Below are 27,398 nucleotides of genomic sequence, written 5' to 3'. Positions count from 1 at the left end.
ATGGCCCTCTGATCACCCAGTCTCGGGCCCCAAGCCAGGCATTCACTGACTTCTCTTTCCAGCCAGCTGTGGCCCTGTCTTCTGCCGGATCACACCTCCACTCACTCAGCCTTCGTACCCAGGTCTCCATTGCGGTCCAGTGGCTTCTTCCCCAGACACCCAGCCTCCCTTCTTGACAGCCAAGTGAATGTTTCATGAAGGTCATTGAGACCATGTCCCTTTCCCACCTGACCTGGTCCTTAGCGGGGCCTCCCACCCTCGCCTCTGTGCCCTGCCCTCTCTGCGCCCTGCACGGTATGCCAAGCTGGAGCTTGCAGCAGTGTAGTCACAGGAGGGTCCGAGGACACCAGGGGACTGTCACCAAATCCCCACTCTCAGTCAAATCCCTTGACTGTGGGGAGACTGTGTCCCTCAGAACGGCTGCCAGAACAGTTGATGTGTGAAATGCCCAGCTTTGCACTTGGCACATGCGGGTCAGGTAAGTGTCATTCCCAGGCATCACCAGTGGTCTTGTCATCGGCCCCTGGCAGGCGCAGCTCTCCACCGCCTTCTCAGCCAGCCCCTCGCAGGACTGTTCATAGAGCTGAACATTGGTGCTGTACAGACACACGCTCAGGAGACACTGGTGACGTTGGCCGGCGCTGAGCCACAGATCCTGGAATGGGCTCGGGGTGGCGCCCACGTGCCGTGCCTGGCGCTGACTACTGTCTAATCATAGCGATGCGCCTGTGCCAGGGGCTGTGGGCACACATTAGCAGGATGCCTAGTTGGCACCTCTATGGCTGGAGTTGGTGCATCGGAGCTCATGCCGGGGCGGGTGGTACAGACAAGCGTGGCCACCGAGTGCCATTGGAAGTGACCGTGCTTGGCCAGGGTTCCACCAGCTTGAGACTAAGGCAGTGTTTCCATGGCTAGTGAGGCTGGATGTCAGGTAGTGGAGAGGTGGATGGTGGACCTTTGGCTCTCATGGGAACCAACCCCAACTGACTCAAGCGTCCATGTACCACTCCACTGAGACTGCACTGTCCGTGAACAGAGGCCTGTCCCCCAGGGCATCCCCAGCCAGTGGAAGCCAGGAGTACTGTGGTGTCCCCAGCCCAGGCCCCAGGAGCACAGCTGGACTGGACAGCGGGGCTGGGAGCCTGGTCCAGGGCATCAGAAGGCTGCTGCAGGCGTAGCTGGGATGGAAGTGATGTGGCTGTGGGCTGGGCTGTCAGGAGGCAGGTCACCCATGATGGGGCATCTCCGTCACTCGAACCCAGGAGGAGAGATGATGACAGGATGGACAAGCAGCCTCCCTCCTCTTGGTCAGGACAGGAGTGGTCGGGGTGGGTATGAACCATGGTCCTGTCTGGTCTGTGCTCACACCCGTCTCTGAGGGACTTTGTTTCTGTCTCTACCAGTCATGGCCCGAGTGGCTTTATCCAATGCTGTCCCTAGGAACACTGTGACAGGCAGGGGCAGGCCCAGGCACCTGTGGTGTGGACGCCCAGAGACACCTTTCAAAGCTTTGAGGAAGAGCCCTTGTACATGACTGTCCCCGTGCCCTCTAGCGGTGGGTGTTGCTTGTCTCCCACTCAGAAGCAGGGACCTCATACACACCTCGGAGATGCGTCCCTTGTGGGATGACACGATGCCTCGATGCTGGGACCTGGGCATCTCCTGAAGCGGGTGTGGGCTGTGCTACAGAAACGAGGACTCCGGGATCCAGTCACCAAAAATGAACCCCTTCTTGGGGATCTGCTGAGCAGACAGATGGTCCTCTGACCTGTCCCTGTGCCAACTCAGCTACTAAAAGGAGGCACCAGGCCCTGGGGGCCGCCTGTGCCATTGGCAGCAGAAGGGTTTGGTTCTCATTGGTTTCTCCCACAGAGCCTGAGGGGTGAGGACTGAAGGACTTCCAAACATAGTTTCTGTGACTCTTTGTCCCTCTGATAGTTACTGTCACGCACATGGCTGAAACTTTGTAGTGATGCCTCATGTTTCTGCTACAAGTGAGTGCCCCATCTGTGGATCTGGTGGCCCGTGGCCTCCTCTGTGAGCTGGGTGCTCACACCTGCCCTGTGTGTGTGAAGTTTGGGTGTGAGATGAGCTGAACGGCCTCTGGTGGGAGGTGGAAGGGGAGCACCAGCAGGCAGCTCCAGTGTGGGCTTCCCAGTCCCCCTGTCTATGTGGGGTCCCAGCGAAGGGCTGGGGGTGGGGAAGATGACTGGGGTGGTACCTATTACAGCACTAGCTGTTTCTGGGCCCTGGAGTGGATGACCCAGAGCCTGGCACAGTCACGGTACACCTGCAGTGCACAGCACACCCACGACACACTCATCAAACACCGCATGGGGACAGCTTTGTTGGAACGAGTGGCCAAAGAGCTCTGACTTCACACTCAGTCCTGGTGGATGGAATGGTGAGGTAACGGTGCAATTCTGACCTCCAAGGCACCAGCTGGTTCTCTCGCTTTCTGTTTGTCTCTCTCTCTCTCTGTCTCTCTGTCTCTCTCACACACACACACACACACACACACACATGCACACAAATCCCTCTGGCCTTTGCATGTACCTTCCAGCTCCAGTGTCCTATCTCCTGACCGTGTTCCACTTAGCACCTGCCCTCACCTGTCACCCTGCCCAACGATGCCCTCCACAGACTCCTGCATCTGTCCCCAGGCTGGGTTGGGCCACTGGGCTACCCTGGGTCCCCAGCCCTTGCTCTCTGGTTCAACTGTGTGGTTTTCACCTGCCCTCCAGCCTGGGGTCTCCTTAAAGGTCAGGGTTCTGTCAAATTCAGTCACTGCTCCAGGCCCACTGCCCACACAGGGGCAGCTCAAGTTCAAAGGAGACTGAGGGAGGCCTGGAGGAAGTTTTGAGGACTTTGACATGTCAGAGCACAGAGGACGAGGTGCATATCTGTGCACCTGTGTACGCATGTGCTCGTGTGTGTGTGTGTGGTGTTACCTCTTCTCCCACCACCCTTGATCTATTTCTTTCCACTCCAGAGCCATCCTCGGTCATAGCTGAGTGCACCTGCCTGGAGGAGTTTCCCAGGCCCCTGCACAGATGACAGCAGCACTCCTCAGACACACAGCTGGAGTCCAGAGACAGCCCTGTCCCCGCTCCATGCATGTGTTTCATTAGGAAGAACTGAAGTGCTTCCACAGGCAAGCTCACTGGACTTGAGGGCACCTGGTGCAGGGTATAGGCCAAGGCAGAGGACAGAGCCTCCTGCACGTGCCAGCACTGTCCCCTCGAGCAGTCCATGGAGCAATTCCAAACCCATTTTATTCTGTAAATGACTTGGAAACCACTCAGCAAATGGCATGTTCCTTCTCTCTCTCTCTCTCTCTCTCTCTCACTTTGTAACAGGATTACGCTGAGAAGAAGGTAAGAGAGAGCTATGTTCGTTACAAGGTGTTACAGCTGAGGTTTCAAGCAAGTCCTGGTCCCTCAGCCCAGGGAGGGGAAACAGAGCAGCATAGGGGTGCATGAGCTACCATCGGAAGCAGGGATTTAGGGAGCCTGATGGCTGAGACCCATGGCTTGGCTGTACACAAGGAGTCACACCCTGCACTGGTGATACAAAGAGAACACGTGTGACATACAGCAGGGTCTTGGTGCCTGGCAGCCCCCACAGCCTGTGGAAAACAACAGCTCTGGTCTGTTCATGTGGGAGGAGTTGGTGATGCATAACCCAGTCTCCAGAAGTGAATGACATATTAACTCAGTTTTCTGGGACTGACCACCAAATGTTTGCAGACCCCATAAAAGCCTGAAGTCTTGAGACTCCGCTGCTGCTGCTCTTGCTCAAGCCTGCCCTCTCTCCTGCATGGAGATTGAACTTTCATTTTTGCCTTGTTTTGCATAAATAAACCTGCTTCTGCTTAAGTCTCCTTTGTGTCTGCCCTTAAATTCTTCCTCTGACAAGACCGAGAACTTTCTGGGCCCCAGACTGATCCAGTGACTCGAATCTAGTGACAAGCCTGAGCCTTGGTCTACTGAGAGACTATAGTCAGGTCTGCTGGGCATGGGACTCCGGGGACAAGCTTGCATGTACACGCAGACGTGATTGCATGCACTTAGGTAAACATCGAAACGTCTTCATCGTAAGGCAAAAGCTGACCACGCTCGTTTAATCTTTGTTAAAAGCATCACAAATGATTTATTGATTTTTAAAAAGGAAAAACAAGAAAGAATGCATTGTCTGTTATGTGCATATACCAAGAATGTGCCTGATGTGGTTGTGAGAGCCCGGGAGCTGGTTGTATCTGACGTGGGTGCATCGAGCACAGAACGCCAGTGATAACCAGGTAGCTCCATCCGCCCACATGTGTGGTTATCAGATGCCACCTTGTTCCCAAGTTCTTGGGTCCACACACCCAAAATGTTCCTCGGAAAAATAACATAAAATATAAGAAAAAACACAAGTAACTAAGGGGAAGCCTACCGGAACAGCTGAGAGAATTAAACCGAGTGGTCACAGAGGGTCAGAGACCTGCAGTTGGTTACCCCAGGCACTGGTGAGCTAAGAGGGGTGGGGGGCTTTTTCCAGGGCTTCCGTGCTGACCTTGGACCTTGAACCTTGAGCCTGAGCTGTGCTGTGTGTCTCTGGCGTGGGGCTGGCACTGGGGGTGGGGGCTGGGTGGGGGTGGCCAGCGAGAGGCAGATCTCCACCCAGGCATCTTTGCAGAGTACAAACGGGTGAGTGGGGTCATAGTGAAGGTCTCAGAGAGTCCAAGCATTTACTGGCACTGAGTCCTCGTTCCCAACCCCTCTCTTCACTCAGAGGGCCATCTCTGGAGAGGCCAGGAGTCCCAGACAGTGAGTGGCAGGGAGGAAAAGGGTTTGGGGTACTGCTGGGACACCCCCACTGCCAGGCTGTGTGTCCACGTGGCTGCCTTTGTTCCTGCAGTCCCAAGTCCCACCTGCAACAGGAGCATCTGGACACCAGAGGCATCCATTCAACAAAGTCTTAGCACCCCGGAATGGTCCCGGTGTGATGGTTCGTCCTTGGGCCTCCTCCTCCCTCCACAGAGAAAATGGGTGGATTCTCTGAAAGCTACAACAGGGTGTGCAAGACATCCAGGCCTCACTGCCAGCCAGCAAGTTACCTGCTGGGCTCTGGCTTGACCACCAAACAGAGGGGAGGAGGAGGAGGAGGAAAGAAGGGGAGATACCGACCTTCCCGTTTCAAGGCAAAAAGTGAAATGTCCTGCTGTCCGCTCCTACCTGTAGACCTGTACTAGGTCCCTGACTTGAGGCAGCTGTGAGTGGGTGGACCGCCCTGTGTCCTGGGCTACCACCTTGTTGTGGCCTTGGGAAAGCCACCCCCTCTCTGGGCACTAGTGCCCCATTTCACCACGAGAGGCTGCTCCTGCCAGCCTACACTCAACTGGTTTGGTTCTACGCGGGTCCCAAAGCTGTCAGGAAGCCATGGTGCTTCTGGGGCTGCTGGACTTTCTGGGGCCACCAGCTCCTTCCAGAGCCATCAACAGAGGCTGTGTGGGCGCCTCCTACTCGTGGGATGAGGAACTGCAGGTGCTGGGTCTCTTCACCTCCCCTCCCCACCCAGGGAAAACCAGGGAGAACTTTGCTGCTCAGGGTCCAGAGAAGGAGCCCTAGGCAGTCTGGATGGAGAGCCTTAGTGTGGCTCTGACGACAACCCAGATGGCACCTACCGTCTGTCCTTAAAAACAAAGTTAAACAAAAGTGCCCAAAATGCAAAGGGCTACCTAGAGAGGTATTTACATTACCTGTAGTTTAAAAAGAGAACAGTGGGAGGCCTAGAGGGTGGTGTTGGGGAGGCCTGGCCCACAGGCTTCCAGAACCCCAGAGCACCCTCTGCAGGGACAGGAGTCCTGGGGCAGGGGCAAAGCTGGTCTGTGGAGCCAAACCATCAGGCTCACCCCAGGCTCAGCCAGGCCTCAGCCAGGCCTCAGCTAGCTACGGCGACAGGCTGGAGTGGCCAGGGCAGCGTAGACAGGGTCCAGGGGCAGCAGTACCCCAGAGTCAGGGGTGTGGACATCGCAGGCCTGTGTCCAGTTAGGTCAGGAGTCAGCTGGCCCAGTGTCTTGAGGGCTAGCTGGGGCTGACAGAGGGAGAAGTGCCTGTCCCCTGGGTGGGGACGACTGGAGGAGGTGGCCTTTCCGAAGGTCTCTGAGGGGACATCGTTCCAGCTGCACTTGTGGTCCTGTGCCCTCCACGAGTGGAACAGGAGTGTCCTGGCCCAGCCCAGAGCATCAGCTCACCAGGTAGCTGTGCATCTCCCGGGAGTTGATGCTCAGGACCACTCCTGAGTGGTTGCCTAGGGAACAGAAGAGAGGCGCCATGAGCACAGTCCATCGGATGGGGCCAGTGAGAAATGGCCATGCAGGACACGAGTGGTGGCCTCAACAGTGTGCAGAGCCAGCATGCGGTGGGCACCGAGGTTCCTCGTCATGCTGGGTGCAGGGCTGGGTGAGATCTCCAGCTTCCTTGGTGGTTACTGTGACTAAGGAGTGGGTGTGCGGTGTCACCACAGCAGTGGACCAAGGCCTGTGAGGAGGCCACACTAACCTGCATGGGGGCCGCCCCTGGCATCAGCAGTAGGGGGGTGCAAGAGGGGTTGAGGCTGCGCCCCCTCCTGGCGGCAGGGCGTAGCGTGGAAAGGACTGGGCAGGCGAGAGCAGGAGAGAGGGGGACATGGTGACTGTCAGAGATGGGTTAACGGGTCAAGGGGCTGAGGCTCCATTATGAGAGTAGGGGACAGGTAAGGGGGCCCAGAGCTGCTTCGTGGAGCCTGTCTCTCTGCTCCACCTGGTGCATACAACGCTGATGGCAGTGGCCGGAGCACCGGCACTGCACAGGCTGTGGGACTGAGACTATGGGCTCGGTGCTGAGACGAGGCTGACTGTTCAAGCAGAGCTTCATCACGGGCCTCTGCCTCACAGGCCCCGGCTTGTCACTGGGGTGTTCCCCTAACGGGGTCCTGGCACATGCTAAGGCCTAATTAAGGTAGTATTATGCTCAAAAGAAAATTTCTGTCAGCAGGGAGGCTCCTGTCTTCCTGAGGCCCCATGCCCTGCCCACAGGGGGCTGTGACCTGCTGCATGAGGACAGGGCCAGCTACGTGAGGCCAGCATGGATCCCCAAGACCACCTTCTGTCCTGGGCAGAGGTGAGGCCTGTGGCAGGGTCTTTGGGGTACACAGGACACTTGGGGTTGCAGAGGGCACATGGCTGCACAGCCACAGCTGGATGATCCAGCACCACCACAGGTCAGCCTCAGCTGCCCACCTGCAACCTGGACACAGCGGCCTCTTGGGGTCCAGTGACATCCAGAAACGTCCAGTGACGTCTGGGGCCTGCAGCCTTAAGAGCCTCCGTAAATTGCAGGTGGTGTGTCCCAAGGCTGCAGGTGTGTCGTGTGGTGACCAGCACACCTGGGCTGGAGGATGCAGAAGCCATAGAGACACCCCCACCTGCCTGGTGTATTTGGGGTCCAGCCAGGAGCGTGATAGCAGGGGGGAACCTGCCCAGAGCAGTCAGGGGGTAGAAGACACAGGATTTGGTGTCATGCTGACCTGATCAGGATCCAAGGTCAGCCACTGTGAGCTGTGTGGCCCCAGGTGAGCAATGACCTCTCTCAGCCTTGCTCTTAATTCAAGCAGTAAGGGTGATCATCCCCCAACACACACACACACGTGCACACGTGCACACATGCACATACACACACGTGCACACACACACAGACACACAGAGAGATGCACACACACACACATGCACACACAGGCACACACACGGTTCTGAGGCACACATGAAAGATGACCTGGGCTTCAAAGGTAGATGATAAGAACATGACAATTGGTCGTCATGAACCATGCCTGGCCTGGACACTTGGGCAGAGTGCTAACGACCAGCACAGGCTGGCGGTGGTGCCCGTCACTATGAAAGGAGAAGCTGCACAGAGAGGACAGGGTGGTCCAGGCCAGGCTTGGGGTCTGTCTGGATGCTAAGTCTAGCTAAACAGCCACCATTCAGAGGAAAGGCATAGAGAGAGGTGCCATACCAGCAGCGGTTGGGTGACCTGCCTGGCACTGTCCCTGTCAGGCATGGCAGGAGTAAAAGTGCTGTACAAACTGTAAAGCACTGTGCTTAGGAGCTGTGTGCTTGAGGCTCAAGGAATTGTCATTTTCACGGAGCAGGATAACTGGGAGGGGTGACGAGGGGAGGGGGCCAGGCCACTTTTCATCCTCCCTGACTCTGAGGCCATAAGGGCTGGTGAGCTGCTGCTGGGCATAGGGCCTGGTTCCTACCCAGCCTCTGATTTTATCTTGCACAGCTCTGACAGGCACTGTCCTCACCACACCAGGTAGACATGCAGCCCAGAGGGACCCACGGGCAGAGCCAGCCTGGCCCCATGTTCCCTATGCTTTGTTGGCCAGGTGGCCACCCTCTGGGCACCTATGGTCGGGGAAGCGGGGAGGGAGGGGGCCCCCTGGAGGCAGCAGGTGGGGAGTTGTTGTGCCGCAGTCCCTACCCTGGATGGTGCTCTGGGCGTCCTCGCTGTGGCTCACGGGGCTTGTCATTTCCTGCTCCTTCTCGTTGTGCATCTGGGCGTACACAGTCCTGCCTGGGCGTTTCCTGCCGGGCAGAGGTAGCCACTTAGCTTGCCAGACTCTGAGCCTTGGTGGTGCAGACAGCACTGCCGAGGGGCTGTCCTCTCCCCCAGGGAAAGCCAAGCCTTCCACTGTTCCCTTGGGCTGCAGGCTGTACTCCACTGCCTTCTGACCCTGGAGCCTGTGTGCTACAGAACCATGCTGAGTTCTCCTTCCTCTCCCAGAACCTGGCAGCTGTGACCTTCGTGCACAGTGCGGAACTGGCCCTCAGGGGTACCTGCTGGGCCCTGTCCATCTGGGCTTCCTGGGGCCCCACTGTCCTCAATTTCCCTTCTTGTCCAGGTACCAGGGAAGCAGGAGGGTGGCACGAACCCCTCTGCCTCTGCTGGGACTGGACTTAGGACCACTGTCCAGCTCCTGATGGACACGCGAATGACCCCAGTTCTCCAACCAGAACCCTAGGGTCACAGTCCCACATGGGATTGGGATTGTGGGGGAGGAAGGCGTCTTAGAGGTGGCTGGCAGGTGCTGCCCACCTCCTGGGAACACTTTGGTGGCAGGATGCATATTCAGGTTCTTGGGTGGATAGGCAAGTCAGCAGTGCCCTGAGGGGGTTAAGTGAACGGTGTCCTCTGTAGGTGAATGCTGGAGATGGCCCTGCCTGAGTGACCTGAGACTGCCCCTGCCACCCAGAGGACATGCAGCACAGAGACAAATGGACTTCTGGAGGCTGGGAGTCAGTTCCAGCTGCCACAGGGCTGTGGTCGCACCCCCCTCCCACCCCCTCCGCTGACGGAGGGGCTGACAGGTGTCCCTTTCTCATCCACTCCTGGGCCCTGCTCTTTTGTCCTCCCCTGGGTCGATCTGGAGTTGGTGGGGAGGGGCACTGACCAGGCCTCCCTGTTTCCATGGCAATGCTGCCCCACCCTTACAGGTGAACTGATGGATTTGCAAGAAGGCTGGGCGCCCCATGGCAGGCTGGCTTCTCTCTTGCAGGTGGGCAGTGAGACAGTGTCCTTCTGCCCCTTCACGCCATGTGCAGTGTGACTGGGGCAAGGTTGTGGAAACCATGGTTTGGCCCTCAGGGCAGACATGTGACCTGCAGAGGTCAGAATTCCGTCCCTGCCACCCACCTTCTCCCCAGAGCAGGCTGCTGTGCTGTCTAACCTGACTGTCCTCAGCCCCCCATTTCCCTGTGGCCCAGACTGAGGCCAGATAAAAGCCTGTGCCCACCCGACATGCAGAACTGAAGCCTCCCATGCAGCTCTGACTTGGGCATCTCGCCCACAGCTCCTGTCCTGCCACTCAGAGCTCAGCTGCCTTGCCAGGCCTTTGGGTGGCAGCCGGACACTCTGCCTTCTCCCAGCCCCTGCAGCTTTGCCGTCCTCCAAGCCCCCTCTGTAGACAAGGACCTGAGGCGCAGTCCGGCAAAGGCCCTGGCCTGAGTTGCAGAACCGGGCAGTGACTGGGAAGTGGTGGTCAGATCTTAGAGATGGGTCCACGCCCTCGGTTCACACGCAGGGCTGCCACAGTTTGGCTGGGTCCTGGCCCTGCAGTGTGCTGGGAGGCAGAAAGGCTGGGGTCTTGCCACCCTGGGGGTGGGGGGTGCAGATCACCAGGCACCTGGACCCCAGGTGGGTTTCGTGAGGGCCCTGAGGGTAACACCACGGCGGTACCCAGGGCCCTCCCTCTTCTGTGGAGAGCTGTTTGCATCTTTGCCAGTCACCACCAGGCTGTGTGCCCAGCAGGCTGCTGCTGTCTCTGAAGAGCCTCAGGTAGCCCCTGCCAATACTCGGCTCCAGAGCCGTGCACAATGACAGGCAGAGGAGGGAAGAGGACATGGGGCTCCTGCCATCCCAGTAGCAGTGACAGGCAGGCAGGGGCCTGGCATCAGGACCCCACTTCCCACAGTCCAGTGACAGTGATAGCTATTGGCCGAGGGGTGGGAGCAAACAGAGAGGAGGGCACTCCCAGCCTGGGCACCTGGTGGAAGGCTGCGTCCTTCATTCAGGATGCTTTTGGGTCGAATTGAGGGTGTATATGGGACACCTGGGTGAACTTGTCAGGAATCCAGTGCTTCTGTGAGTTTGGAAATCGATAAGGCCACAATCTGGACCTGGTTCTATCCCCTCTGCCTAGAAAACTCCTATGCATCCTTCTAGATCCCTCCTCGGGAAGCGCTCCTGGAGTCTCCAGACCAGCTGAGGTCCTGTTTCCTATGCTGAGAGCACCTCATCCCCTTTACCCAATTCAGTTGGAACCAAGTAACATATGTGCGGCATAAAGGGGGTTGTGCATTACTACTGCCCACGAGACAGACTTCGTCAAAGTCAGCAGGAGAGGGGTCCAGAGGGGTTTCCTGGTCTAGGACCAGGAACCTGTGGGTCTTGGGATGGGGAGCCCTTGGCTCCAGACAAGCACAGGGAAAGATGAGCTGTATCCCTCAGTGGGCCTCAAAGTGACCCTGCCCAGGGTGACTGAGGCCCTGAAGCTGGACCAGCTAGGGGGCAGTGGGGTCAGATCGGAGCCAAGCTGCCTAGGCAGGCATCATTTTGCTCAGGCCCAGGGGCAGAGTCCAGGGGCAAACAGAGTAGCCATTATTGGACCAGTGAGGGGCCAATGAACCATTTTACAGGGAGCCCCTGGGCCAGGAGGGAAGAGGGGTTCTGGGGCCCTCTGAAGAGACACACAGCATCCTGGGCTTGACACAAGCCCCACTGGGTGTTTTCAGTGCCCACCCCCATCTGGACACCCAGAGCCCTCCTGGTAGAGTATCTGGGCAGGAGAGGCAGCAACTGTCCAGTGTGTTTGCTCCCTCTGAAAGCAGAGGGGTGGGGAGCCTGCAGCAGCGGCGACACGGCCAGTCCTGCCCCACTGCTTGCCAGACTTGGGCTCCTCCCTTAGCCTCTCCAGGCCTGGTTTCCTCATCTGTGGACCCCACAGTGTCCTCCCTTGGGGAGGTAGAGCTGAGGGAGGCGATGCCCAAGGCTCAGAGTGGACAGTGTTTGTAGGAGATGCTTCCTGGGTGGGGAGTGGGTGGCCGTCTATCTCCCTGGGGCCCACGGGTAACAAAGCTGGCCAGTTTTCCCCCACCCCCAGCAATCCTCACGGGGAGCCTCACCCCACCTCCTTCCAAGGCCCAGCTGGGAAGCCACAGCCTCTGGGCTTTCTAGATCTGCCCGTCCCATGACAGGCCCAGTCAGCCAAGACAGGAGAGGTGGCCTTGCCTTTTGAACTTGTAGAGGATGAATGCTCCCACTGTGAAGAGTCCAATGACAAAGAGGACCACCACGGCCCAGTAGCTGCTGCTGCCACCCAGTCTCTGAGAACCTGCAAGCAAAGTAGTGAGAGATGACCGGTATGGCCCTGGCCCCAGCCCTAGCCCTGGATGGAGGCTGCTTCACATTGTCTGGCTGGTCCCCAAGCCTGTGGTGGCTGAGGGGGTCAGTGGGTTATGAAGGACAGAGGATCACACAGCGTGTGACCTTGGAGGACCTCGCCATCCCTCCTGGCCCAGTTCTGCTGTGTACTGTGGGTACAACCCACTGTGGGCCAGGCCTCCTCCTGCAGAGTGGCACGGGTGAGCTGCCGGGCTCCTGACCAGGGTGGTGTCTCTGTAGAGCAGAAGATCACTTCTGCAGACATCCTGCCCCAGGGGCAGCAAGGGAGTGAACCCCCCCTGCCCAGGATGGGGGAGAGCAAAAGAGTGACCACAGCCAGCCCAGGGAAAGGGCATAGGAGTGACAGAGAAGACAGCCCAGGGGGGATGACATGGGGGTGACTGTCCCGGTGGGGAGGCAGGAGCAGAGACCATCTGAGACCCAAGACATGGGTGTGACAGCATTCTGCCCTGGAAGAGACAGCAAGGCCCCAGGGGCTGGCCTGGCCAGGGACCGATGGGTCTAATTGGAGATGGCCCAGCAAGGAGGCCTGCAGGGCCTGGACACACACCTACCCAGCCCCCTAGAGGACCCGGCCAAGCCTCTCACCTGTGTCCACCTCCCTCAGGGCCACCAGGACCCGAAGCCCACCTCGGAGTGGGAAGCTGATCTTGTGTGCGTCGAGTACCTGCTGGATGGCCGTGAGTCTCTGAAAGCAGAGGGGGGAGGAGTGTCCTCAGGGCCCAGAGGGGCAGGAGAGCTAGGAAGTGGCTTCTGCAGGTCCAGGGGCTGGAGGGGCCTCGGGCTCCTGCAGCTCGGTGTCCTCAGTGAATAGGAACAAACCCACCGGACAGCACCCACCATGAACCACCGATGGGACACAGACGTGCCCAGACCTGGCCCTGCCCTCAGCGAACTCTTGTTCCAGTTGGGAATGGATGTACAGGATCACAGGTCATGGGTGTGTGGAGATGGGGAACTCGGGGACCCTCAGGAGGCCCCAACCCTGGCAGTGGTCATGGAAGGCTTCCCAGAGGAGGAAGAGCACAAGGAGAATGAGGCAGGGGAGCAACCGCTACCTGACCAGGAACCAGAAGGTGGTGCTGGACTCGGGGTATGGCAGGGTAGAGGTGTCTGGGGCTGGATGGCCAGGCTTGTAGACCACAGATGCCTTTCTTGGGGACCCATGTGAGATGACAAACAGGGATGGCACCCAGTGCACAATAGGGCTCTCCCAGCTCCTGTCCACCCTTCCTGTGTCCTGAGATCAGTCATATTTAGGGCCTGGCATGGACACCTGGCTGACTCCCCATGATGACTGTCCCATGTTTCTGGATCCTGGGGGCTCTGACCTCAACTGGACCCATCTGGGTGGACTCCAGACCCCTCAGGAGCCATGACAGGGCACAAAACCGGACTCACCCCAGCCTTCTAACTGTGGCCTTGGGGGAGAAGGGCTTGGCCTCCATCATGGCCTAATCTCCGTTGGAGGGGGCCTGAAATGCTGTGTGACCCACCCGCGCGCTGCCGCCAGGTAGCAGCCTGCCCAGAACTTCCCCAACCCCTGGCTGACTCACCACTGGCCAGAAGGGGGCCCTGGTGTTCAGAAGGCCAGAGGCTACTTGGGGGTCATCCCTCTGCACAGTGGGTAGAAGGGGGTGGGAATAGGAATGGGACCCCATGGGTGGCAGTCCCCAAAGCTGCCTCTACCAGGCATTTCATGGAGGACATTCTGAGGTCTCTGCTCTCAACTGAGATTCCACACAGTGCATTCCTGGAGCAAATGAGGTGCAGAGCCAGGGCGGGATGAAGGGACACCCTGTCTCCACTCGTCATGCTCCTGCCATTGTTCTGATAGCAGCCAGGTGACATCTCATCAAGGTTTGACTAGCGTTTCCCTGGCGACAAGAGGTGGGGAGCACTTTGTCATGTCGCTGTTGGCCATCTGTGTGTCTTCTTGGGAGAAATGTCCATTCTGGTCCATTGTCACCTTTCACTGGGCTCTTTGTGTGCCTGCTGTTGAGTTGGTGGAGCTTCTTATGCATTCTGGACAATCTGTCCTGCAGGTGTCTGTCTTGTGCTGTGCAGAAGCTTTTGATGAAATCCTACTGGTCTCGTTTTGCTTTTGTAGTCTACGTTTGGGGGTCACAGCCATTAGGTTGTGTTCATTTTGGGTCATTATGAACAGTGCTGCTGGCGGTGTACAAGTGTTTGTGAGGGCATGCTTTCATTTTTCTTGAGTGTATACTGGAAGTGGAATTGCTGGGTCCTGTGATCACTCCTATAATTTCCCAAGACCGATGTGTCATTTTCCCTATGTTTTTTCTTCTAGTAGTTTTACAATTTCTGGTCTTATGTTTAAGTCTTGAATCTATTTTGAGTTTTCTTTTTTTGGCAGTACTAGGGCTTGAACTCAGGGCCTCATTCTTGCTAATCAGGTGCTCTTCCACTTGAGCCATGTCCCCAGCCCTTTTTTTGCTTTAGTTATTTTTCAAGTAGGGTCTCTTGCTTTCACCCAGGGACATCTTCAGACCTCAATCCTACCTATTCCCTCCTTTGTGCCTGATTTTACAGATGTGTGTCACCATATCCAGCTTATTCATTGACATGGGGTCTCACTAACCTTTTACCTGGCCTGGCCTCCAACCAAGATCCTTCTGATCTCTGCCTCCTGCGTAGCTAGGAATACAGGTGCGAGTCAGCATGCCCAACCTTGGGTTGATTTTTTGTATATGGTTTGAGATAAGGCTCCAATTACATTCTTCTGTATGTGGACATCCAATTTCCCCAACACCATTTGTAGGCAAGACTGTCCTCTCCTTGTTGCATGTTCTTGGTGTCTTTGTTGAAAGTCAATTGACCACAGACACGTGGACTATTTCTAGGTGCTTGAGGCTGTTGCCTTGCTCTCTACGCTGCTTTGATTACTAAAGCTGGTATTTTTTTTTTTTTCCTCCCATGGCTATTCAGGGTCTTTTGTGGTTCCAGGTGAATCTTAGGACTGTTTAGGGACCTATTTTTATGGAAGGTGCCATTGGAATTGTAACAGGACACTGAACCAGTTGCTCGCTTTGGGTGGGATGGACACTTGGACAATCCTTTTAATCTGAGAACCTGGGCAGTTTTCCCATCTATCAGGTCATCTTCATTTTCTCTCACAGGTGTTTTAAGGCTTCAGCACACAGGTCTCTCATCTCCTTGGTTAAATTTATCCCTGAAGATTTCATTTTATTGCCTGATGCTCTTCTAACTGGGACAGCCTTTCTGACTGCTGTCCCAGGCTGTTCTTGTTTAGTGTGTAGACACACTGCCAACTTCTGTGGGCCTCTGGGCCTTCCTGATGGTGCCACCAGTCCCCTTCCCTCACTAGCACAGCAAGACCAGCATCTGAGGGACGCTGGGGCTGTGTGGCCCCAACCTTGGCACAAGCTACCACATCCAGTTGCTGTGTGCGTCTCTGCCCGCTTCCACATGAGCTGGCTTGGGTCCGGTCAGGTGTACAGCTCTGGTGCCTGTGTGCTCCCCAGGTCATGCACCACCCCCCAGTGTCAACTTCCTGACAGTTCTGTCACCTGCACAGGAAACCCCCGTTCTTCAGCCATCACTCCCTGGTGCGAGCTTCCTGACGCTCCGTTCCTCCCAACCTAACTGGGGGCGACTGGAGATGCAGAAAGGACAAACGATAGCAGACAGACATGCATAAAGTTGGGGTCAGGGGTGTTGGGCACCAGATGGAAATGCACAACAGCCTTGTTTCTTCTTTTCTTTTATTCTTTAAGGCCTTATGTCTAAAGTCTTTCTTTAAAATCTTGCTTCTTTTCTATTCTTTAGAGTCTCTTTCCTTAGACTTGCACTGTCCCATGTTCCCTTTAAAAATCTCAGTGCTCAGACTCACACTGTCCCATTTCCTCTAATCGCTAGCATGACTCAGCAGCCCACCAATCAATCAATTCCCATCAAAACCCCCTGCATCCTCCTTCAGCAAGTCTTTTATATACAGTGGTAAACAAGGAGGTGGAGCAGCAGTTCTCGGGGAGGGGCGTGACATTGTAACAAGAGAAACCTGTGTTCCTACTTCTTTCTCCGAACATAAACAACTTAGGAAAAGCGGCTGTGCTGCATTTTGCCTCTTGCTCTCTTCTGGCTGGGGCCACACTCAGCCTATAGATCACTGAGCACAGCTGTGCTATGTCAAGTTCTCAGAGGCATCTCATAATCCACTCCCATAACTCCCTGTACCTGGATCCCAGCCCCACAACCACCATCACACTCCTGTCTGTGGTACAGCTGGAGTCGTGCCATGCAGTCCTTTGGCGCCTGGCTTCTGTCACTGACCCTCATGTCCTCGTGCTCCTCCTCACTTCCTTTCAGGGCTGAATGGCCACATTCCTTTGCACAGAGGGCCCATGTTTTGCTCATTCACTCATCAGTACGGGTGACACTTGGGTTGTGTCCTTTTTTGGCCATGATGAATGGGAGTCTTTGTGCATGAGTGTCTGTGTGGATGTGCCTTTGTTTCTCTTGGGTATGTCCTGGAATGGAATCATGGCTCATGGGGTCACTGTGTTACCTTGCTGAGGAGCTGCCAGTTTGTCACAGTGGCAGCATCCAACTTTGGTTTTTGTGCAATTGTTCTCGGCTATCAGGGTCTTTTGAGAGAGCTCTGTTCCCACCAGAGTGTGTGAGGTTCTCATTCCTCCTCACCAACACTTGGCATTGTCTGCTTTTTGATATTAGCCACCTAGTGGCTGCATAGGGATTATGAAGCACTTTTGACTCCCCCTCCCACATCTCTGCCCCTCCATCAGGGATTTGAGTTGGCAGTTGTCCTGTAATAAGGACGTTTATTGATTGTGTGGAGGCTGATCTCTGCTCTGGCCTGGGCCCTGCCACCAGGTGTGTCCTGATCAGTGCTCGCCTACATTTCCCAGCATTCCTTGCAGTCAAGTTGAGGACACGTGACCAGCTTCAACCAATGATGTGGGAGACAAAGTGAGACCATTCCCCACCAAGGTGCTCCTGTCCCTTCCCCCTCACTTGGCCCTGGCTCTGTGACCCTGGAGGCTGTGTGACCTCCAGAGGGCAGAGCCACAAGGTAAATGGCTAGCACCACAAGTCAGACTATGATATGGTGAGAAGATGCCCACGGAGTTGTCCTGTTTGTCAGAAGGACCCCAACTAAGCCCTGCTGTGTGGGGGACCGGGGTGTCCAGTGGCCACAGGGCATACCTTATCACCAGTGAGACTCCTTTTCCTTGTGGGCCTGGGCGGGGGCAGGAGCACATACAGGTCAGCCAAGGTGGGCAGCCCCGGCCTCACCACAGTCACCAGCAGCTCCTCAGGGATGCTGGTCTCCTGTGGAGACAGACAGGACACCTCAATCCTCTTCTTCTCCTCATATCCTGACACATGCCGACCCCAAGAACACCTGTTTCCCCTCTCAGGCCCATGTAAGTCAGGTCATCTGTCGTGCAAATTGCCACTGTCCCCTGCATTCATGCAGCTGGTCCAGATTCCCACAGCACCCTGTGCCAATTTCTGTCACTCAGCCCCCATGTGGGTTTGAATTTGTGGCCCCCACACTGCCTCCCTTGGCCAGGCCTGCTCTTTGAGCCCATTCTTCCTACCACGGCTGCAGTGGGCAGGTCCCTTTGGCTAGTGTCCTCCAGACATTGGGGTGAGACCAGGCTCCCCAACTAGAGCCCCAATACCTGGCCTTACTGACTCCCACCTACTGCCTTCCCCTTCCTAGTTCCCACCCCGATCCAGCCCCAGCTACACACACACAACTCCTCAGCCTGCCAGGCATAGCTCCTGGAGGTTCCCCCTGTCTCCTGGGAGTACCACTTCATGCACTGCTATCTGGTGAACTCCTACTCATCCTTCAGCACCCAGGACGATTTTACCAGCATTATTAGCAGGATGAGGGAAGAATGGTCAGGGTGGGTCTTGGCCTGTTACAACCTTGGGTAGCTCTAGGGGGCTGGTCTTCCTCTTCCTGGTGGCCAAGGGCCCCAGTTGTTCTCCTGTCCAGCCCACCCATGACCTGCCTTGGTCTGCTTTCTGTGAGGTCCCTGGGGGTCTCTGCCTCCAGAGTCCAGCTCAGAATAGAAATTCAGTCAGTAAGTGAAGGTGACTGTAAAACACCAGGCCATTGTAGACAGTGACTCATGCACACCGCTGTGCTCTAGAAGTGCTTGGTGGTACAGGTCCTGTCCCTCCTCTTCGAGGTGACACCCAGCTGTGAGTGTTCCAGCCAGGGCAGCAATCCCCCGCTTCTGAGCACCTGCAGCTGGCCTAGGGGCAGAGACTTGCATCTGTGGGGCCCAGCACCTCCGCCAGCCTGTCCTGCTCCAGGTACCCCGAGGCCCACAGGCCCGAATGAGCTGGACACCTTGGAGAGCAGCCGGGTGACCACCAGGCCCACGTCCTCCCTCCATTCGGGAGTGTTGGGGTTGAAGGCATCCAGGTCAGTAGAAAACTGCAGAGGCACCACCTGGAATTGGTCTGGAAAGAAGCATAAACAGGAGCGCTGGTCAGTCCTGGACAGCAGCTCTGGCCCCTCCAGGGAGGGCAGCCCACATCCTGGACAGCTCAGGGCAACCCTGGGTCCAGTCCCCCAGTCATTGTCCCATGGTCTTCTGATGCAGGTCAGAGAGTGGTCGTGATTCTGTGTTTAGACAAGAGCTCTTCCTGTGTGGCTTCCCTAGGCAGGGCCCACTCACTGGCGCTACAATGACTGTGATGATGACAACGGCCATGACCATGACAAAGATGGCTGCACTGAACAGGGAGGGAGAGTGTGTGTGGGGCAAGCCTATGCTGTGAGATGTGGGCCCTCAACTCACAAAGATGTACATCCCCTGTGAGATTGGCTTCTCATTCCTCAGAGATACATGGACTTCAACTGGGCTTTTCTCCCCACCCCACCAGATTAAGAGTTCCTTGAGAGCAGAGCCTGATTCCTTCTCCACGTTTTCCAGGGCCCACATGCAGAGCTCTTCTACAGTCAGCAGGAGCCTCGGAGGAGCTGAACTGTAATCCCCCATCAAGCCTCAGGCTTTCTCCCCTTGAGGCAGGTGGAGGCTCTGCCAGGCTAAGGGCCCAAGGGACAAGAGTTTGGTGAATCGTGAGTGATGTGCTATAGTGAGGTGGTGATGATCAGGCCAGTGGCCTCCTCCAGGGTGCAGAGGGTCCTATGAATGGCCTGTCATGCATACTAGGCCACTAACATTTACCTGAAAGCAAGGAGAGGTTTTTATTGGTGTGTTGGTGATGACCAGGGCAAGGGTATGGTGGGCAGGGTCTCCTCCCTCCTAGGACATTTTCCATGGTAAATGTTCCCCCCAGGGCTAAGCGCCCCAGTGGTGCAGATGCATGAGGACATGCTCGGGACAGGAGGAGCTCTGAAACGGGACTCTTGTTTTGAAGTGCAATCAGGGGTCATCCTGAGAGTGGTGGGCAGTGGGTATGGAGTGAGCAGACAGACCAAGCCCTGGGAGGCAGGAGATGGCGTCCAGCCCCACTCTTGCTGCAGGAGACCATATGTCATCACTTCTCAATGCCCTCATTTGTGTACAGTGTCTCGTGAGACACCCGGTATTCATTTGACAGGTGGGGAAACCAAGGCAGAGAGGCTGGGAGACATTGCCAAGGCCACGCAGTCCAGAACAGAGCTGCATTCACCTAGCTCCTCTTGGCTCACCCAGGGCCCTCTGGGGTGACCAGGCCATCGTGGTTGTGCATTCGTGTGACCTGACTCCTGTATGGAGACAGAGGCCAAGGCCAAGCCACCCGGTCCGGAGACTCACCCAGCACACGGATGACCCTGGAGTCCTGCAGCACTGAGTTTCCACAGGCGGCCTGCACCGTCACACGCACGTCCCCTGCATCGACGAACTGTGTCGTCACCGAGTTCTCCAGGGAGAGGAGGGGCTGCGGGGCACAAGGGCTCAGGACCTGGTAGGGCAGTGGGCACTGGGCACTGGTCTGGTGCCGTAGCCACCCTGAGGCTGTGCTTACCCTTGCTCTTTTTGGCAATGAACCACAAGGTGTGCTCTGTGGTGGTGGTACCGGGAGGGGTGGTGAAGCCCCTGGTCACCCTGGTTCTAAGCCAGACAGGGAACCTGGGCTGCCAACTGTCATGGAGCCATGTCCTTCCTGTTGCTGACACACCCTCCTATCAGACCTTTTGAGGCTCCCGGCCCCCACAGGGCCTTTGCATCCCATCCCATTGTCTCCCCAGTCCCCAGCTATGGTACTTTCATCCCAGGATGCAGCACCTGCTCAGGCCTCAACTGTGGCAGTGAGGGCACACTTATCATGGCGGGTGACAATGCCACTCAGAGACAGGAAGCCAGACCTTGTAGATGCAGCCAGAGGCTCTGGGCGGTGAGTGAGGGGCACGGAGAGTTCAACCTTCAGTGCTCTGGGGAGACTTGAACCCAGAGCTGCTGCTCCTTCCTGGAGCTCCCATCCCAAGGACATATACACCTGAGCCTACAGTCCCTCCTCCTCCCAGCCCTGTGCCTGGGCTTGCTGTTTGCAAGAGGGTCTCTGGAGTGTGTGTCCTACACTGCGTCCTGCTGCTAGCTCCCTGGGACAGTGCCCTGCCCCTATGCCACACCTGGGACAAACCTGTGGGAAGCAGGGCCAAGAGGGGACTTTTGGGGGCACACCTGCAGGCTGTGACCGATCCACCAGTAGAAGACGGTGAGGTTGGGGTTCAGGGGCAACAGCACAGCTGTCAGGTTCACCTCCTGGTTGACACCAATGACAGGGACCACCTCCAGGTAGAGGGCCTGCAGGGGGGCTGCAGGATCCCAAAAAGGCCAGAGTTAGAGGACAGCAGGACACAAGACCTTTTAGGGGCTGCTTATTTGTTACTCACTGTCACAATCAACTTCATTGCTACCTCCACCATGGATACCATTACCACCACCACCATCACCACCACCACCACCACCACCACCATCACAGTCACAATCATCACCCATCACCACCATCACCACCATCACCAGCTCTATCACCATGCCATCACCATCACCATCACCACAATCACTATCATCACCATCACCGTCACCACCACCATCACCAGCTCTATCACCACCACCATCAGCAGCTCCATCACCACCACCATCACCATCATCACCATTACCACCACCATTACAGTCACAATCACCACCATCACCACTATCATCATCACCACCACCACCACCACAATCACCACCACCATCACCATCACCACAATCACCATCATCACCACCACCACCATCACCATCACCACAATCACCATCACCACCACCACCATCACCATCACCACAATCACCATCATCACCACCACCACCATCACCACCACCATCAGCAGCTCCATCACCACCACCACCATCATCACCACCACCACCATCACAGTCACAATCATCACCACCATCACCACCATCACCAGCTCTATCACTACGCCATCACTATCACCATCACCACAATCACCATCATCACCATCACCACCACCATCACCAGCTCTATCACCACCACCATCACCAGCTCCATCACCACCACCATCACCACCACCACAATCACCACCATCATCACCATCACCACCACCATCACCATCATCACCACCACCACCACCATCACAGTCACAATCTTCACCACCATCCCCACCATCAGCAGCTCCATCACTACCACCATTACCATTGTCACCACCATCATCACAAACACCACTGCCATCATCACCATCATCACCATCACCACCATCACCATCACAATCACCACCACACAACCCCTACCCCCAGTGGTGCAGGTTTGAGCCCAGCCTGCCTGCCTTGGTGCCTTTGGCCTTGCCATTGTGAGGACTGGGAATCTACAGCCCCCAGGACCACCTGTGCTTCCCCAAGGACCAGGTTGTCTGCTCTCTACCTCAAAAGGCTTAATGGACTTACAGTTGACCTGGACAAAGAGCACAGCCTCGTCGTGTCCCGCCATGTTCTCTGCCCTGACAGACACACGGTAGATACCAGTGCTCTCGTAACGGTGCCGGATGGGCTCACCAGTCAGCGTGAGGTTCACGTACATGGCCTTGAAGCCATCCCCAAGGTCCACCTGGTACTTGGTGGTCAGGATGTCGCCCTGCAGGGAAAGACCATGAGGCCAACTCAGAAGTGGCCCTTGAGGCTGAGGGCCAGCACCGGATCGCTCACTCTCATTCTCTTCCTCCTTTCCGCAAAGGAGCACTGTGAGGACTCCAGAGGGCAGGCTGGGGTCTGCCCTCTGGCAAGGAGGGCTTTGGTAACGCCACTAGGGAAGGAGCCCCTGCCGTGGTGAAGCTTTGCTGGGAGGGGCATCCACCATGTGCCTCCTTGTAGTGCCAATCACCCACGATGGTGGCTCGGTGACCGCATGCATCCCATCATGAGCTCGGCTTCCCTCCTAGTGTGGGGGCAATGAGTGAGGGGACAGTCACCCCTCAGCATCATGAAGAAAGAGCTTGTAGACTCATTCTGTCTTCTCTCTCCTTGCTCCCTCCCTTCTCCTCCCCCCTCAGCCATTGCCTTTCCGAAGGATCAAGGACTAAAGAGAAGTCCCACTAACCATTTAGCAATCTTCTCAGTTCACACCTGCCAGGCCATACAAGCTAATGGAACGCTTTTATATAAATCGTGTTCATTTAGCTTTCACCGCAAGCACGGTATGCTGGGTTGAGCAGCGCCCTCCCAAATTCATGCCCACTGAGAACCTCTGAATGGAACCTTGTTTGGAAGAAGTTGAGGTCACACTGCAGCAGGGTGGACCCTAAATCCAATGACCAGGGTAGAAAGAGAGGACAGGGAGATGTGGAATGCCTGGAGGAGGCTGTGTGGAGACCAGGCAGACTCAGAAGCAATGCGGCCACAAACCAAGGAGCTCCCCACAACCCCCACGTCCAGGTCCTCCTCCAGAGCCATGTTTGAAGCCACCCCCTTGTACGCCATCCGGGAACCTAATGTATATGGTGCTCCATTTCCCAATTTTATAGGTCACAAGACTGAGGCTCTCAGGGGTTCAGGCATGGGAGGCCGGCTGCCTGGCCACTGCCCTCCCTGTGAGTGGGTGAGGGAGGAGGGAGGGGCTCGAGCTCCCCACTGCTCCGTGGAGGGCAGGGTTTCTGTGCTGAGCCCAGGAAGTGGAAGTCTAGCTGTGGGTTTAGTGTGTGTTTCCCCACTGGCTTCCACAGGACTTCCTTCCCCATGCTAGCTTGTCATCCCTGGTGACCTGTGCCCTCATCTCTGCCCATTTTCCAATTGGCTGGCGGCCACCTTTCCCTCTTCTTGGCAGGGTCTCTCCCAGAGTGAAAGGGTCTCATGATGAAGTCTGATTACCAGCGGTTCCCTTTCTAGGTTAGACATTCGCCACCCATCTAAGGACTCCTGGATGCATCGCCAGGGTTTGCAGGTGCTGTTTCTAAAAGTTGTACAGTTTTCTGCTTCCACTTAGACGTGAGATCCATTGTGACTTCACGGTACACAACTGTGAGTTCTGGAAGAGGTTGGTCACTGCGTAGGGAAGCTACCCCTCCCCCAGCAGACATTCTCTCCCTGTGTGAAGACCCTGTGTGTACATGGCCTCCTTCTGGGTCCTCCACCAGACATTACTGACAAAATGTGGACTCCTAAATCCAGCTGTTCCCTGTACAACTTGGCCTGTGTATGAGAGTGGGCATGTGGCCATGTGTGTGTGTGGTACACAACTGTGTCTGTGAGTGTGTCAGGGAGTGTGAACATGGGTGAACATGTGTGTATGCATGTGGACCAGTGTGTGAGTTGGTGTGCAAATGTGTGAGTGTGTCTCCTCTCCCTTGCACCCATTCCACAAGGAAACTGGTGGCTTGTCCCAGGCCTAGGCTGACCCAGGATTCCCTCTTCCAAGAGTGTCTTTGGATTCATCCTCTCATCGCTTTCCACCGCCCCACCCCTGCCCATGATGCCTGCAGAGCAGCTCCTGGTAGGGGTCCCAGTTCAGGTGCAGTGTCTTGGGTCCGGTCCCCTGGTGTGGGACAGCTTGGCTTTGGGGCTGACAAGGCTCTACCAGCCAAGGCTCCAGGTAGGAGAAGCAATTGCCAGATTCCAGGCTCTAGGGGGCAGCAGAGGGCTAGGTTTCCTGGCAGTCTGTCCTGGAACTTGGGAGTCTCAGCTGAGTTCTCTCTGAGGGTCCATGGGGCCCCAGGCTGAGTAGGGGACTTTGTCCTCTTGCCACCCCAAGACGCTGCTGTGAACAGAGATGTCCAGCCCCACTGTGAGGCTGGACGGCTCGAGTGTGAATCTCCTGGCAAGCCCAAACAACAAGGGGTCTTGGACAGGTGGGGATCACAGGCAGGGGAGAGCTCAGATCTGGGGGCCACAGACTGAGTCCCAAGTCCTCGGGCCCATTGCCACCTCTCCCTCTTGTTACTGTGGGTCTTCAAGTGACTTTGCCTGTCCAAGCCCGAGTCCCCACCTATCAAGCAGGTGGACAAGAGCACACAGTGTGTGGTGCTCCAGGAGTAAAGGAAATGGCTGTGTTTACACTTTAGTGCCCGACGTGCGTGCACAGGTCTGCGTCCTCAGCCTCAGTTTCCCTGTTTGCAGAAGGACAGAGTCCCTGCTTTCCAACACTAGGACCTTCATTATCACCAATCTGCCATGGCACCATATCTTGAAGGACACGTAAATAAAGCACACATAATCGTGTGATACACTCACATTTGGTAGTTGAAGGTCTGAATGCCCAGCTGTGAGTCTGGGCAGGAGCCTGAGTCCTGGGGACACAGGTGACCCTCGCTCCCCTCTGTGCCGTCTGCACCTTAGTGTTTTCTGCACATTTGTAAGTTTCTTCTAATTTCATTTTTTAATTTCCCACAGTGAGCATTAGTTATTTCTGATTAATTTTAAAAGATTAGAAGGAAATACAAAAATTGGGGGCTGCTCAGGGGAGCAGGATTTTTGGTAATATTGATGTTCTACATTTTTATGCATTTCTGAAATATTCTACAATGAGCACACATTACTTTTAAAATCAGAAGAAAATACAACACTTGTTCTGAAGTAAAAATAGAGAGAGTGGGGGGCTGGGAGGAAATTCCACACACATGTATACTTGTGAGTGCGGAATGCATAAACTACATTTATATTTCTATCCACATATACGCACAGGATTATGTTGGATTGTGTGATTGTAAATAATAGGTTTTTTAAAACTTTATGCTTTTGTTAGGATTCCAAATTAACTGAAGAGGCTGAGATCTGCTGCGGCCTACGGGACTGAATCAATCAATTTTACGTCACAGTTGGGTAAACGCAGGTGCGTGCGCTCACGCACACACACGCACATGTGGTGCAGGGGCCATGCTGTCTGACGCCCTCCCTCTCCCTCCACTCCTCCACAGTCTGTGTCTGTGTCATCTCAAATGCTGATCAGGACCCAGGAGGCTGACTTCCAGCCACTGTCCCTCCTGCCCTTTGGGGCAGGTGGCCGCTATGGAGGTGTCCCCTTCCCCCGTGCATAAGTGGAGCTGCCGTGTCAGGTGGCAGCCTGGGGCCACTCACCTGCTCCTGCCGCACCACAAATAGCACGTCCTCTCCGGGCCGCACGGCCACCGCCTCACCACGGAGGCTCACCTGCAGGCCCCGGGGTGGTGTGAGGGGACACTGAAGCTGCACAGGGCTCTGCTGCAGGTCCACACCACCTTCACACACATTGGACACCACCTTCCGGTACCTGGGTGGGCAAGAGAGGGCCAAGGTCACACCACACAGGCTTCACGGGAGGGGCAGGATGTGCTCATCCCCAGAGATGGTTCCAGGCTCTGAACGCTGAGGCTCCATCGACTCCCCCACACCTGATGGCTGGCTCTGCCCATTTCAGAGGTGAGAACACTGAGGCTCAGGAGGGAGTGACTGGTAGCACGGCAGCATCGGCTTCAGAGAACCGACATTTTCTTGGTCTGCTCACATTTCAATGGTAATAATAACAGACACTGTGATTGAAGAAGCCTGTCTGAATTCTGTGGTCTTGCTGAGAAACGTGGAGGACAGACTCTCTGAGAGTGACTGGGCTCCAACCTTGGCCTTGCCCTGGACCCTGTGTGGTCATGAGCAAACCGGCTGCTCCTCTCGGGGCCCTGTCTTCCTTTTCCCTTGGGAGAGCTTGACTTGATGTTTCCAGACTCATCAACTCATCCACGTGACCTTCTCTACTGACTGTCTGTCTGTGCTCAGCCCTGGAATGGGGGCGACTGCACGTGGCCCAGTTCTTAAGGAGCAGATCATCTAGTGGGAGGGGCAGACCTGACCAAAACCTCCCCATCAATGCTGAATCACAGCTGTGACGGTGCTGGAAGGGGGGGGACGGGGGCCTCATCCCTGAGAATGGTGCTTTCAGCTGAGATTGGGAGATGACAAGGAGAGGAAGCACACCACAGGCAATGGAAATATCATATGCAAAGGTCCTGTGGTGGGTGGCTGGAGCCCAGACATGGCAGCAGGTGGGATGAGGCTAAACAGCCACTGGTGGGCAGAGCCTGATAGGCCCTGGGGAAATATTAGGAGACCGCTGCAAGCCCCTGCACAGCTGGCATCATCTAGCTTGTGAAACTCTGAGACTACACAGGTATGCTGAGTCTGTGAAGCCAGTATTCCTGGACAGTGCTTGGGTGTCTGCCTTCCATGGCTGGTGCCACTCCTGACCTCAGGGCTTGAGTATTCTGGGCATCTCAGCCACGGAGTGACCATTCAGAAGTTTATCATGCAAAGACCATGTGATCAGTGGTTGGAAGAAAATACACTTTTCTAAGAGCTGCCTGTCCACACCACCTCTGTGCCTACAGTGTGCAGGGGGCTTGAAATGAAATCCTTTCACTGGGTACAAGTCCTGGCTAACACATCACAAAAAGAGTCCCTGCTTGCCAAGTCCTGGTGGATGTGCTAGAGAGGGTATTGCAGGTGTCAGATGGGTGGATGGGTGGATGGGTGGATGGATGGATGGATGGATGGATGGAGGGAGGGATGGATGGGTACATGGCTAGGTGGATAGGTGGATGGCTAGAGAGTTAGGTGAGGGATGAATAAGTGGGTAGTTGGTTGCTTGGGTGAGTAGGTGGTTGGATGATATGTGGGAAGAAGATGCATGCATGGATGGATGGATGGACAGGTGGATGGATGGATGAGTGGATGGATGGATGAATGGACAGGTGGATGGATGGGTGAGTGGATGGATGGATGAATGGACAGGTGGATGGATGGGTGAGTGGATGGATGGATGGATGGACAGGTGGATGGATGGGTGAGTGGATGGATGGATGGATGGACGGATGGATGGATGAATGGACAGGTGGATGGATGGGTGAGTGGATGGATGGATGGATGGATGGATGGATGAATGGACAGGTGGATGGATGGATGGATGGATGAATGGACAGGTGGA

The 27,398-nt window shown here is 55.9% G+C and overlaps 1 protein-coding gene across 5 annotated transcripts in view; it reads right to left on the bottom strand.

Moving 5' to 3' along the window:
* Positions 1–4,128: 4,128 nt before the first annotated feature.
* Positions 4,129–27,398, bottom strand: part of Sorcs2 (sortilin related VPS10 domain containing receptor 2) — a 417,324-nt gene continuing 394,054 nt past the window's right edge. For 4 of the 5 annotated variants that reach the window (XM_074042674.1, XM_074042675.1, XM_074042678.1 and 1 more), the window contains 10 exons: positions 25,523–25,694; positions 21,905–22,091; positions 20,645–20,778; positions 19,778–19,925; positions 18,361–18,473; positions 17,196–17,321; positions 12,576–12,675; positions 11,814–11,916; positions 8,508–8,611; positions 4,129–6,294 (listed from right to left, as the gene is read on the bottom strand). In XM_074042674.1, the coding sequence (XP_073898775.1) occupies positions 6,230–6,294; positions 8,508–8,611; positions 11,814–11,916; positions 12,576–12,675; positions 17,196–17,321; positions 18,361–18,473; positions 19,778–19,925; positions 20,645–20,778; positions 21,905–22,091; positions 25,523–25,694 (1,252 nt within the window). In that variant the 3' untranslated portion in view covers positions 4,129–6,229. The remainder of the gene's footprint in view (positions 6,295–8,507; positions 8,612–11,813; positions 11,917–12,575; positions 12,676–17,195; positions 17,322–18,360; positions 18,474–19,777; positions 19,926–20,644; positions 20,779–21,904; positions 22,092–25,522; positions 25,695–27,398) is intronic. The other variant, XM_020165343.2, reaches the window with a different exon arrangement.

Source organism: Castor canadensis, chromosome 9, assembly GCF_047511655.1.
Source record: "Castor canadensis chromosome 9, mCasCan1.hap1v2, whole genome shotgun sequence".
NCBI lineage: Eukaryota > Metazoa > Chordata > Mammalia > Rodentia > Castoridae > Castor > Castor canadensis.
Note: the sequence above shows the minus strand (reverse complement) of the source record. Positions and strands in the feature narration are given on the sequence as shown.